A 14,908-nucleotide genomic window follows, 5' to 3' on the forward strand; every position below is an offset into this window, starting at 1 on the left:
CTTGCTGTTCTTAATAAGGTTGAGGGCAGTAACTGAAAGTAACTTTCACCCCTTTAACTAATTAAAAAAAAATAAATGCTTGTAGACATAATTCAGCACGAACAGGGGAGCTGGAACTAGATGATCTTTGAGGTCCCTTCCAACCCTAACAATTCCATGATTCTATGAGAGTTACAAAATTTTCAGCAGAGATTGTTCTGGATCTGTGGGTTTCCCTCATATGGCTCCCATCATACAAGCAATCCCAGCAATCTGCAAACAACCAAGTTCACTGTCCAGTTCTCCCTGCTCTTAAGGGCTTGTTATGTATCTGCTCACCCACAAGCTTCTTCAGTAGAGTGCCTCTTGGCTGCCTGTGTCATACTACCTCTGTAGTAAATCTTCAGACTATGCTTCAGTTTCACCGTATATCAACTCACCTGTACTTTAGGGCCGCCTCCTGAAATTTTGGAGATATAACTCATGATATACTTAGCAGCTACAGTCTTTCCAGCACCACTTTCTCCACTATGAGAAAAGGAACATAAAAATGTACCTGTTAGTTTGTAAATAACTAGAATGGCGTAATCTGAGGTTTCTCACATTCAACCAAGATTAGGTACCTTAACAATGCATAATAATAAATATACTACATATTTACATCAGGAAGGCTGGTAATATAAAGATTGTGATATAATGTAGGATGGTACTTGGATATGTTTGTGAATAAATAATTCTGAACACATCATCCTGAATGGACAACAGAATCCGCATGGGGAAACTATGCAAACTGGGAAATAAACATACTTAAAGCAAGATGCTCAAATGAGAATAAGTGTGTTAAGAACTCAATTCCCATCTAAATTTAGTATGATTCAGATCTTAACACAAAAACTCATTTGAAAATCCAAGCTTTGAATGTCATGCCAGAAACCTGCTTCACTTCAGGAGTCTTTTGTTTTAGGTGTTCCTGAACAAAATAATGAGACATTATTAATCACATCCTGAATGACGGAAGAACTACCTTCCTGTTACTATGCTTCTTGACACAGGGTATAAGAAGTCTTAATATTCCATACTAGCTTTCACAATTCCTTCCTTCCATTATAATATTTCATTTCAATGGTGAATAATGTTTACATCATCAGTAGATTTGCCTTCTTGCAATTAGTAAGCTACTCAAGAAGGAAAGAAGATTGGCATGCCAGACAATCCAACTTCAGGCATTATGTAATACCTTAAAGCTAACGGAATTCCTCCAGACTTAATAAATCTTGGTGGAAGGTAGCTTTGACCTTAACGAATGTATCCTAACCAGGTGAATTATACTAATACAAAAAAAAACCAACACATGGATGTCAGTTCAATGTCATAAAGATAACTGAAATGATTTTTTTTTTCTTGTGTGAAAAATCTGTGCTATCTTTAAACTTCTGAATAATTTCAGTGAATGTTGTTGACCCTTGTATCCTGCTCCTACTTGCTCCTGGATATGGATCAAATGCACATCTTTTCCTGCACAAATTTTAGCTATGCTTGTCAGAGAAACATCAGCGTGCCCTGCACAGGAAAAAGCCTTGCTGAGAATGTCATCCCAGAGCTCCTTATCAGCATGAGAAACGGAGACATTTCCAAAGGTTTAATTCTGAAAAAGCTTCCCAAACTGTTACACTATAAATATCATTTCACATCTTTAAAGCTCCCCAACAGTACAAAAATATTGAAAGGCTTCCCCACCACCCCTCTGGTGAAGCATTTCCATGCTTTTGTCTTCTTCTGACTGCAGTTATACAGATAAAACAGGAAAACTGAAAAGGCACTACTTCATCTGTGAAATGTGGACCACAATTTTCATTATTCTGAGTAATTTTTTTGTAACCATCAAGAAGAAAGCCTTTATTATTAGTATCTCCTACCCTCACAGGGACAGAGAGAGCTTGCCAGATGGTATTTAGAATCACAGAATCACCAAGGTTGGAAGAGACCTCAATGATCATCGAGTCCAACCTGTCACCACAAACCTCATGACTAAACCATGGCACCAAGTGCCACGTCCAATCCCCTCTTGAACCCCTCCAGGGATGGTGACTCCACCACCTCCCTGGGCAGCACATTCCAATGGCTAATGACTCTCTCAGTGAAGAATTTTCTCCTCACCAAATCAACAATAGTTCAATATTTAAAATATTTCTTCAAAATCTGCTCACAGTAAATTTGTTCATCCTGTTGTAAAACAAGAGAGACTCAGTCATCATATATTATATTCCTCAGTTTATATAGACAGTTTTCAACCCAATACAGAGGAGGATTTGGAGTCAAAAACTGAATTAATTTGATCAGGTATTATTTATCATACAGTGAAAAACACATTTCAGTAAGATTTTATTTGATGCATAAATTATCCTTCTGCTCTTTGCTCATATTATGTGTGCCTTACACTTTCATAGATTCATAGAATGGTTTGGGTTCAAAGGGACCTCAAAGATCATCTAGTTCCAACCCCTGCTGCCACAGGCAGGAACACCTTCCACTAGACCACAATGCTCAAGGCCTCGTCCAACCTGGTTTTGAACACCTCCAGGGAGGAGGCATCCACAACCACCCTGGGCAACCTGCTCCTGCATCTTACCACCCTCACCCTCATTTGAGAGTGTCTGTCATAGGAACTGGCAAAAACAGGAGCACCTTTGCTTGTGAAAAAAGCTAAAAGAACTAGGACTGTTCACCCTGGAGAAGAGAAAGCTCTAGCAAAACATTTCAGTATCTGAAGGGGACCTACAGGAAGGCTGTGGAACAACTATTTAGCAGGGTTGGGAGTGATAGGATGAGGGGCAATGGTTTTAAACTGAAGCAGGGTAGATTTAAGTTGGACATAAAGAGGAAGTTCTTCACAATGAGAGAGATGAAACACTGGAACAGGTTGCCCAGGGATGTGGTTGAGGCCCCACCCCCCAAGGTCATTAAAGATCAGACCTGATGTGGCCCTGGGCATCCTGACCTAGTTGGAGGTGTCCCTGCTCACTGAGGGGGGTTGGACCTTTGAGGTTCCCTTCCAACCCAATGCAATTTGTGAATCTGTGAAACTGACCTGGAAGAATGGAGTTCCATTTTATTGTTAGCCTCTGTTTCAGTAAGTGGTCCTTTTATGCATGCATACACTGTTTTTTTCAGTTTTATGCTTTTATTGATCAGGGACCAGTAAATTACTCCAATTAAACTAAAATAAAACAGGATGATGCATTATTTATGTACCAAAGCAACTTTATCTGAGGGTGTGGTACCTCGCCACTAGTAAAGCTCAGGTAGTCAGCTCTAACAGGGAAACTGCAGCATTCTTTCCAAATGATTCTCATACAGAAGCTTTGTCACATATATATTACTGCTCTTCTGCTATTAAATCTATTTTAAGATGATGCAAAAATAATTTTCTAGCTTGGTAGTTTTAGGTATATATTGGAAGTATGGTGGTTTTAAAGTGTGACAAAATTATTATAATGGCTTAAAGTAAATGGATTGTGGTACTGACAAATTTCTCAGACTTTTCTTACTAAAAACATTACATAGTCTCAATCACTAATAAAAAAGATAATGTTTTGAAAGATATACCGATCCTTCTAGCACTATTTGCTACTTCAGAAAAATGACATTTTGTTCAGCAACAGTAATTAACACTTATCTGAAATCAGAGTAAGACTACAAATGCAGAGAGAATTTTTGTTATGTTCTTCAAGAGGAAATAAAATCAGTGATTAGAGCAGAGATGCAAGATCTGATACACAGTCTCAACCTTCTCCCCAAAACTAATTTTCTGAATTACATTTAATACAGTATCCCTTACTGTAAAACAATAGATGTAATACTTAATTACCTTGCCAGGACAACACAGACATTTTAGTAACAAACATTTTTCAGGATCTCTTAGGTCTACCAGTAAAGAACACTGCATACATAAAGCACTCTGATGTGTTTGGGTAAGTTTTCAAATCTATTTACATAGAAAATCTGCTTTCTCTAATTATGCTCAGAGAAACATCAGTAGCATAACTTTCATGAAACAATTTTCCCTTCAGAATCAGAACTTTTACCTAGCTTTTCTTACTGTGTTAGGTTTATATTTCTTCCAGTCCCTTATTAAAATTCAACTGTATTTCCAGTTAGATTCTGTACAGGCATTTTAGAACAATCAGTCATTCCAGTGCTCTGGAAAGTTGAGATACAGAACCTGACTAGAAATCCCATATTACATTTTGAACTCAACAGACTTAAGATAGACATGAGTTGTTCACTAGAAACAGTTGGGGTGGCAAATAATCTTTCCATTACCGTATATTTGTACTATTTAGGATGCATTGTCATTTCAAGTATGCAGTCAGAATAAACCAGAATAAACCAAACCAGGTTGGAAGAGACCTTCAAGATCATCGTGTCCAACCCATCAACCAATCCAACCCACCCAAACAGCTAACCCATGGCACCAAGCACCCCATCAAGTCTCCTTCTGAACACCTTCAATGACGGCAACTCCACCACCTCCCCAGGCAGCCCATTCCATAGCGCAATCACTCTTTCTGTATAGAACTTCTTCCTAACATCCAACCTGAACCTCCCCTGGCGCAGCCTGAGACTGTGTCCTCTTGTTCTGGTACTGGGTGCCTGGGAGAAGAGACCATCATGCGCCTGTCTACAACCTCCCTTCAGGTAGTTGTAGAGAGTGATAAGGTCACCCCTGAGTCTCCTCTTCTCCAGGCTGAGCAGCCCCAGCTCCCTCAGCCTCTCCTCATAGGGCTTGTGTTCCAAACCCCTCACCAACTTTGTTGCTCTTCTCTGGACACGTTCCAGCAAGTCAACATCCTTCTTAAACTGAGGGGCCCAGAACTGGACACAGTACTCGAGGTGTGGCCTAACCAGTGCAGTGTACAGGGGCAGAATGACCTCCCTGCTCCTGCTGGCCACACTGTTCTTGATGCAGGCCAGGATGCCATTGGCCCTCTTGGCTGCCTGGGCACACTGCAGGCTCATGTTCATCTTACCATCAACCAGCACCCCCAGGTCCCTCTCTGCCTGGCTGCTCTCCAGCCACTCTGACCCCAGCCTGTAGCACTGCATGGGGTTGTTGTGGCCAATGTGCAGAACCCGGCACTTGGATGTGTTAAATCTCATGCCGTTGGATTCTGCCCATCTGTCCAGCCTGTCAAGGTCCCTCTGCAGAGCCTCTCTACCCTCCAGCAGATCAACTCTTGCCCCCAGCTTGGTGTCGTCAGCAAATTTACCGATGACTGACTCAATGCCCTCATCCAGATCATCAATAAAGATGTTAAAGAGCACAGGGCCCAGCACTGATCCTTGGGGCACACCACTAGTGACTGGCTGCCAGCTGGATGTGGCACCATTCACCACCACTCTCTGGGTTCGGCCATCCAGCCAGTTCCTAACCCATCGCAGTGTGCTCCCGTCCAAGCCATGGGCTGACAGCTTGGCCAGCAGTTTGCTATGGGGGACGGTGTCAAAGGCCTTGCTGAGGTCCAGGAAGACTACATCAACAGGCCTCCCCACATCCACCAGGTGGGTCACCTGATCATAGAAGGAGATCAGGTTGGTCAGGCAGGACCTGCCCTTCCTAAATCCATGCTGGCTAGGCCTGATCCCTTGGCCATCCTGTAAGTGTTGTGTTATTGCACTCAGGATGACCTGTTCCATGATCTTGCCTGGCACTGAGGTCAGGCTGACAGGCCCGTAATTCCCTGGCTCATCCAACCAGCCCTTCTTATGGATGGGCACCACGTTGGCCAGCTTCCAGTCCTCTGGGACCTCGCCAGTGAGCCAGGACTGCTGGAAAATTATGGAGAGTGGCTTGGCCAGCTCATCTGCCAGCTCTCTCAGCACCCTAGGATGAATCCCATCTGGTCCCACGGAGCCATGACCATGGTCCATGGTCATTATATATCACTTTCCAGTACTAGAATACTGCTACAAGGATGTAGAATATAAATTAAAATTACAAATAAGGAGGACTAAAAACTGCTTTAAGGTGACTGCAACATCTCCTGACAGAGGTCATAGGAAGACAGTAAAAATAAAGTCCCCAGCTTTACAGAAAGGTAAAAGCTTAAGAACAATCTAGAGAAACATTTTTATTGCTACATAAAAGAAAAATGCTAATCACAACCTCCACTCTCTTAAAGGACAATGACAGCCCAGGAGGAATTGAAAACCACAACAGACAATTCCTTGTCATTAAAATCTCGATTGAACAACTCCTTGTTGATAGCTTGGAAGGGCTGCCACTTCACACAAGGAAGAAATGCAAAGTCTGTTGGTTCAAATAGAGGCTTAAATACTACACTGCAGCAGAACATGAACTTGATGAGAAATCAAACTCCAGCATAACTGCCTTACTCATATAAGTAAAGTTCCTTTGTAATTCTGTCCAGTACAGACAAAAGGAGGGAAGAAGACTGCTTTTTGCTTCTCCTGCCTAAGCATCCTCATGTCTCCATTCCTGAGACACCATGCAAACTGAATTATTTTTTCTTTTTCCCCTCTTTTTTTCCCTGTTTCTTGGGAAAGTCACATAGGCCAGTGGTCTCCAAATGCTTTTTATCACACACACCATCATTAAAAAAAACTGTCTGAGCACATACTCCCAATGTCTGTATGCAGAGAATTTCTATTTATAAATTATATATCTACCATGAAAGGTGCACTATTTTAATCTTGCATCCCGATGGATTTCACTGAACAGCTCCTGTGAGTTCTTGCATCCCACTTTGGAGACCACTAAAATAAGTAAAGTGTAGTTCCAGGAATGCTACAATGGACCTCTGACGTTTTCTATGTAAGAAGGAAAGTCAGATAAGGTATTATGTACCAGCTCAAATATCCTGCAGAACTAGTAACAGTGTGCTCTCTGCACACTTTTTTTTATCATACTACATCATACACCCACAAATGAGAACAAAGCACACTTCTAGACCCAAAACTCACTTTGACTGTGACTTAAGTAATGCCTGTCATGAAAAAAGTTCAGTAATTAGTTTACAGTAAATTCCCTCACACTAATAATTAAAATAGAGTAAGGACAAAATTAAGTTTTCCAGTATCTCTCTCCTCATCTTGTCTAAATGCAAGCAGAATTCCAAGAGAAACAAAAGTATATTTATTTTTAACAGGGAAAAAATGAAACAATACTGAAAAAAGAGTATGGTGAATGTAGTTAATGTGAGAATGTTGGCTTTAACAGTATCTGTGGCTGCTATAGCTGTTAATCCATCTCAGTCAAGCATTGCTTTGGTATTGGGCACATGAAAGAGATTTCTTATGGCTAAGCTATCATCAGGATTTCACTGGAAAAAAGGGTCAGAAAGTACTTAGCTATCCCAGAACATCCAAAAATGGCCAGTGGTCATGGACACAGAAGATTTTTATCACAGACCATGTTACATATATATATATAAAAACCCCACACCAATTTTTCTGCTTTAACACCAAAAGAGAATTCTTAAAAAAGATCTGTTTCTTACCTAATGATGACACACTGATTTTCTCTGTCAATAATCATGTTTCTGTACATGCTGTCTGCAAGAGCATAAATATGTGGTGGGTTTTCATACTGTGCCTAGGAGGGAGAGGGAACAGGGAATAATTTTTCAATATAGCATTAAACAGCACAGAAAGAGCAATATAAATTTTAATTTCAATTGAAATAATTATTCTCCTGGAAAAACAATCCTGAAATGCAATTTATACTGAATTTTACCCAGAAATTTTTGGTTTTAATAGAAACAAATCTCTGGATTTCATTACTGATCTTTCTCTCATCCATAATTTTCTCCCAAACTATCATAAACTCCACATTCCAAAAGTGTTCTGTGCTTGAAATATATTACTTATCCAAGAGAAACTCAAGTAATTTAAGCTTATTCCACCAGTGGTCACATGCTAACAATAAACTACCTAAATGGCTACAGAGAGCCTGGTGCTGTACATTTCATCTTCATCTGCTGAGTCCATTCACACCAACCAGTTTCCTGAATTTATGGACATGCCCAAGATGAGCAGAACAGAAAACTGCATTTTAAGTCCCTAAGGTCCTTGTGCTGATTCACTCTTCAAACTGTATTTTCAAAAGTGGTATCTAATTTTGGCATCTCCTCTTTTTTATTGTTCTTGTCAAGACAGAGAGTTCTCAAGTCATCATCTTGTCTGGTTTTTGCTGTGCACTACACCTTAATCATGCAGTAGCTTAAAAACTGCCTTTGCAGCAGGAGGGACATTTCTAGGGGAGAAACCTGACATGGAGTAGAGTTAATCAATACAAGTATTTTCTTGAAATGCTAACCCTGTGTTCCAGGGAATCTAATTTGAAGACTCAATAAATGGTAATGGATATCAGCCAAATTCTCCCTGGCTAGTACAATGCTTCCAAAACCTAGAAACAAAAGCTTGCAAGAGTTTAACCATGCAGAATAGTATTTACATGCCTCTGAATACTGTGGTACATTTTAGACAGCTTTACTTACTGCTCCTTGGTACATTTCAATTTCCTTTTCCCCAAAATAGGGCATTTGCTTGAAAGGATTCACAGAGATTAATACAGAACCAATATATGTCTGTATTCAAAACAAGTTAAGGTAACTACAAGTTTCATGAAGTACTATCTTACCACTAGTGACTGCCAAATAACTTTTCCATATACTGCATAACATTGCATAGCTTCAGATAACAGTAAAAACCCCACAGCTTGCAATAACTTCTAATCAAAATGCAATTAGCAGGCTTAGAAAAACATAAACACATCAGTCAATGGCATACTCTCGTATTATCAAAATATTTATTTTAGGACAAGCTAAGTGGAGAAACATCCTAGAGGCTCAAACACAACACACCTTGAAAAAAAATACAGAAAGGCAACAGTGTATTTAAAGTGGTTTACTCCTTTGTAACTGTGGAGGTCATATTGTCAGTGTTAGAAAAGATTGTTTTGACCTTTGCAGACTGCATAGTGACACATTCTGATCTCACATAGATAGTGCTGAGCAAGCACAGACAGAATGGAAACAGCCACTACTGAGCTAAACTGGACAATTACTCATCTGCATGTACTAGTGGGGGAGCTAAGGGAATTAGGTAATCCAGTATGTGGTGCGATTTTATGAGTGTAACTATTAACAGTCCCTAGGAGTCTTATCCTGCAGGCTGCCCTGTAAGAAGACACTTGGTTTCAAGCTATTATTAGTCCCAGAAAGGTTTTCTGCAACATTTTGAATGTTAACATTTTGAATGTTAACATTTCACTGCTCTGCATTCAGCTGCACATGTACCTACATTTACAAAATACTTTAGAAACTTTGGAGTTAGAATTGCAGAATACATACATAAAGTAACCAATACTACTTTACAGGCAGGATTGGTTCATTGAGCTGGGAGTCAGCGGTGTACTCGTGTCAAGGAGTCCAAAATACTGTACTGCAGGTTTCATTTAACAATCTGGAATTGTTCACAAGCAAACTTAGTATCTAAGATTTCCATACAAACACAGAAAAATTAACAAGTTTATCCTGCTGGCTTATTCTGTTGTGATGCCACAGCACAAAATGGCAACTAACAATTTAGAGAAGTATAACTCGGTGAACATTATTTCTGTATTGTCAATTTGCAATGCTTTCTTCATACATTTCTAACTTTAGTTCAAAGAAGAGTGACAACTTCTGGGTCTTGAATTTAACAAATCAAGCACTTGTTGTGCCAGTATAAATATCCAAAGTGACCGCTTTCTGTTGGTAAACAATACCAGCATTTTCTGGGGCAATTCAGTAACCTCTACGCAATGTAGCAGAGAAATTGTTCATTCATGGGTGAACATACAAACCACTGAAAGACTCAAGAGATGATCTCCATGTTAGAGTGAAAAGTCTCTGCAGAACTGCAAAAGCAATCTTTTCTCTCTACTCAAAGGAATTATAATGCTTTAAAAGAAGGCTGTGATCCCTTTTGAGAACACAAGCCCCCCTGGAAAACATTATTCCTGCTTCAGTGGAAAGACCATCTCCACGTTCATCTTACTTGTTTTTATAAGAAAAAACATAAACCCATTTCTTCAGCACAGAGCACTGAAGACTTTGTGAATGCAGTGCAGGGAAGATGCAGATTCCATAGGGACAAAAGTGCTTGTGTTACTTACAGGAAGAGTGCTTTGCTTTGTTACATTATCACGTTTCTGAAAGGCACATTTAATCATGCTGTGGCATGTTACTGAACAGAGGATCCAAACCCACGTGCACACACATATAAAAACCTCTGCTGCTTGGGATGGAAATGTCAGTGTAACTGCAATATTAACTTTCCTCTACCACTCCTTGATAAATTGACCTGCTAACAAGCTCTTAACCATCCAGGTGAGGATCAGACTCCTCTCCCAGGCAACCTGTGACAGAAGAGGACACAGTCCCAAACTGTGCCAGGGGAGATTTAAGCTGGATGTTAGGAAGAAATTCTTCACAGAAAGAGAGACTGGCCATTGGAATGGCCTGGGGGGTGGTAGAGTCACCATCGCTGGAAGTGTTTAAAAAGAGACTGGATAAGGCACTTAGTGCCATGGTTTAGTTGATTAGATGATGTTGGGTGATAGGTTGGACTTGATGATCTTGAAGGTCTTTTTCAACCTGGTTAATTCTGTATTCTGTAAATTGCCAGAAGATGTTATATTTCCTTCCCTTTCTGCTAAAATGTTAAACTCTTCAAGGAAACTATTCTCTAGATGTTAGGTTTCTCTCTTTTTCTCTCTCTCTCCTGCCTCCCAGACACCACATCTAGATGCAGCTGGGAAGAATGAAAACTAGGCTATAGCAGAAGAAAGAACAGTATCACTTTGTAGTATATAACTAGATTGACTGGTGTTTACCAACCTAATTACTGCAGCTCCTGTTACATGGTGAAAGCTAACAATGAAATAGTGACTATTCTGGTGTCATGGAATTCCTTTCAAAGGAATTTTAAAAAAAGGTAAATCAAACCTTTGGTGCTGAAATCTGTTTTTCTTTTTAGGTTATATGTTCAGTTTAAATCTTTCATATTTTCATTAACCATAGAAAAAAATACTAAGTGTGAACACTGTAGGTTTGCAGATGCTCCCATGTCCACCTGTTTCCATCAATCCATAACTCACAGTATTAACAGTTCCAGAGTATGTTGTACATGGGGCTGTGCCACAGAAGAAATGCTGTTTTGAAAGCATTAGAACACTTATATATATAGACACTTATATATACCTGAAACCTATCAATTCTTGCTCTTAGAAGCAGCATTACTGCAGTAGCTTCATGAATCATGAGGATACAATCACAAGAACAATTCCAAATACTAAGAACACCTTAAAATAATTTTTCAGATCTTATTTTCAACCCTCATAATTAGCTCAATTAACAAAGCATTGCATTTTGTCTAATCTCGGGTGAACTGTGACATAAAATGCTCAGCATTTTTGAGTAATATGCTTACACAGAATACATTAGTGTAATTACTTTTACATTGGCTAAGCAAGTCCACTAAAATACCCTCTATAAAGGATACAAAAATATAATCATCCATGTATCGCTTCTTCAGGTTCTCCACTATGGAATCCTCTGTGATTTTGGAAAGCAGGACCATATCATCCACTCCACTGTGCTTGACATTGTGGCTCTGCCAGTGATATCTGTAGTGTCCTTTGCTGCCCTGCAGGTAAGCACATCCAAAAAGGTTACTACATTTCACATTAGCATAAAATAACTGAAAACCAGCTACACAAATTCCAGTATTTCTCTTTAACCGAATTCCATTATTTGATCCAGATATTCCATAGAAGCATACACGGCCATGAGCCAGCAGCGTGGCCTTGTGGTCAAGAAGGCAAATGGTATCCTGGGGTGTATTAGAAGGGGTGTGGTTAGTAGGCTGAGAGAGCTACTCCTACTACTGTACTCTGCCCTGGTGAGGCCACATCTGGAATATTGTGTCAAGTTCTGGGCTCCTCAGTTCAAGAAGGACAGGGAACTGCTTCAAAGCAGCGCAGAGCCTCAAAGACAATTAAGGGAGTGGAACATCTTCCTCACGAGGAAAGGATGCGGGAGATGGGGCTCTCTAGCTTGGAGGAGAAGAGACTGAGGGGTGACCTCAATAATGTTTATGAATACGTGAAGGACAAGTGTCAGAAGGACAGAGCCAGGCTCTTCTCAGTGGTGTCCAGTGATTGCCCTGGGACAAGGGGCAATGGGTGCAAGCTGGAGCATAGAAGGTTCCATCTAAACATGAGGAAAAACTTCTTCACTGTGAGGGTGGCGGAACACTGGAACAGGCTGCCCAGAAAGGTTGGGGAGTCTTCTTCTGTGGAGACATTCAAAACCCACCCAGATGTATTCCTGTGACCTACTTCAGGTGATCCTGCTCTCGCAGAAGGTTTGGCCTAAATGATCTTTCAAGGTCCCTTCCAACCCCTAAGGTTCCACGATTCTGTGATATAGAAATGATGTCTGACTTGCCTCTGAACTATTAAAGAATTGCACTGCCCTCAAAACCACAGGAGTCTTGTGAATATCTACACACAGAAAGGATTTCAGATGGGCAGACCTTTCTAAATCTAACAGGAAAGAACCACAATTATTCCAACTGAGATGCAGTTATTGGAAATGAAGGATGTAAAGACTACACTCTTACAGGGCAGCTATTAGTAATGAGGATAATTACCACCTGATTGAGTACAGTGCATGCTCCATCCTTCAGACTGTTAATGAAAGGGAAGCCGTGAGCCTGATGCAGTAAGTATTCAGAGATGTTCTGCAGATTATGCTACATTGTGAGTCACCATGCTTAACTGACATCTAAACAGATATTCTTTCCACACAGAAAGAAACTATTTCAGGATGCTACTGAAAACTTGTGACATTTCAGGCTCTACTACTTGAAATAAAAATCTGGGTTTTTTTTTTCCAGCTGATTGGAACAGTAGTTAGGTTCTATGGATACACCCACAACTAAATTTAAATGAAGTCTAGATAAATGCTATTAATTCAACTTTAAATCTGTTCTCCAAACCCAAACCCAACCACCATGGTCTAGTCATAAGGTCTGTGGTGACAGGTTGGACTTGATGATCTTTGAGGTCTCTTCCAACCTTGGTGATACTGTGATATTATATATACTTGTTATTATAAAGCATTTTGCAAATAAAATAATGCATACTTCCACAGATTAAATAATAAAATGCAGGTACTCTGAACACTTTGGCTGCCCTCAAGTATTTTGAAATGGAGCATTAGCAATCTACAGAGGTACAACTTCGGTGTGTACACACTTCCCCATGAGCAAATGACCTGTGCAACTGTGCTAACAAAAGTGTGTCTGCCAAATTGTTTCCTTGTGTAAATATTCAAGCACTTGTACCAACAGCAGACATGGGAGTGAGAACTACAAATGAAGTCAGGGGAGCACAAGGTTCTCATTTTAACCTAAAAGAATGGCTAAAAGTGTTCATTAAACTAGTCTCACAGTACATTTTTCCACAAACTTCACTGCATCTAGCAGGGGAAGAACTCCCAAAGCTTGAGACACAGATTTAATATGTACTCTATATTAGCAAATGGAGACAAGCCTATAGGTCAGACTTGTCTCAACTGACACAAAAAACAAGGACCAAGTGGATTTTTATCTCACATTAGAATAAATTGCACTAAAAGTGGACCCACTTTACTACTGCAGAAAGCACAGAACTTGTGTGTTTTCTAAGTCTCCAGCCATTGCTCCTATTGATGCTGCTCCTGCACTGTGAACAATACTAAAGAACAGTTGCAAATCTGAACTACAAGAATGTTTTTTTAAGTATAGCACAGCAGAGGTAAGTGTCCAAAAATACACAACCTCAGCAATTTTCTTGAACATTCACAACCTTACATGAGCTTCAATAAAATAATAATAATCTTAAACTAGCTTACTTTGCATGAACCTCGTCAACTCTGCACAATGTCATGATTGGGAAGCACTTATAAAATGAAGGAGCCAATTAATTTTTGGACATTGTTGTACAACATGTGACTGTAAAAGATCAGTTGAAGGTTGCATTATTGAAGAAAAGAGAAATCCAACAGAGAAGCATAATTTCCTACAGTGTACTCATCAGCTACTTGTGATATTACACTCAGAAAAAGGAACTGGCAACAGGGACAAAAGGTATGGTATCAAAATAAATGCAGACAATTACAGTCTCCACAAAGCTATATAGAATGTGACTTAGTATCAGAGAACAGAGTAAGCTATAGAAAATGTGTAAGAAATCAATGTGGGGGAAGTAATCAAACTTCCCATTAGAAACTGTGGCATCAAACCCAGTAAATGCAATGAGGACAAAGCTCACAAAGCCACAAGATACATGGAAAATGAGCACATGATTTGCAAAACAGCAGACTTTATAGTAAAGTCAGCGACTATTGCTTACTGTGATTAAGCCACACATGCTACCAGGCCAAAGGGTTCTTTCCCAAAAGCAACGCAAACCAGCACACAAGCAAGAGGGGCAGCGCCAGGAAGGCTTAGCCTGCCCTGACAGCTCTCCTCAGGGTCTGCACACTGCTGTAATCAAATCCAAGTACCGCAGCATCCCAAGCAGAGAAATGGAAAAGGATGCAGAGAGATGTAATACAAAGGCAGCTGCCTAAATACCCAAGAAAGTGGGAGTACAGAAGACAGTTGAGAGCAGTAACACTAAGTACACTTTAAATGGCAGTTTCTATCAGTAGTTTGGGACTACTCCTTTGTCCCTTAAAGCATGGCCTTACATGTAAATACACAGAGAAGCAGCTAATCACCACCAGATTACTGACAGTCTTCTCCCTAGCATCTAGAAACAAGCCCAAGCTTTAACAGTGCCTAACCGCATCTGTGATTAAGTTTTGCTCTCACT

General features: G+C 40.1%; 1 protein-coding gene across 1 annotated transcript in view; it reads right to left on the minus strand.

Moving 5' to 3' along the window:
* The window catches only part of MYO1E (myosin IE), an 87,447-nt gene that overhangs the window by 46,861 nt on the left and 25,678 nt on the right, over window positions 1-14,908 (minus strand). The window contains exons 2-5 of the mRNA XM_068143953.1: window positions 11,548-11,691; window positions 8,499-8,588; window positions 7,500-7,594; window positions 420-507 (exon numbers count right to left, since the gene is read on the minus strand). Of these exons, the coding sequence (XP_068000054.1) occupies window positions 420-507; window positions 7,500-7,594; window positions 8,499-8,588; window positions 11,548-11,691 (417 nt within the window). The remainder of the gene's footprint in view (window positions 1-419; window positions 508-7,499; window positions 7,595-8,498; window positions 8,589-11,547; window positions 11,692-14,908) is intronic.

Source organism: Melanerpes formicivorus, unplaced genomic scaffold, assembly GCF_026170545.1.
Source record: "Melanerpes formicivorus ecotype bairdi unplaced genomic scaffold, bMelFor1.0.p_v2 SCAF_10, whole genome shotgun sequence".
Taxonomy (NCBI): Eukaryota; Metazoa; Chordata; class Aves; order Piciformes; family Picidae; genus Melanerpes; species Melanerpes formicivorus.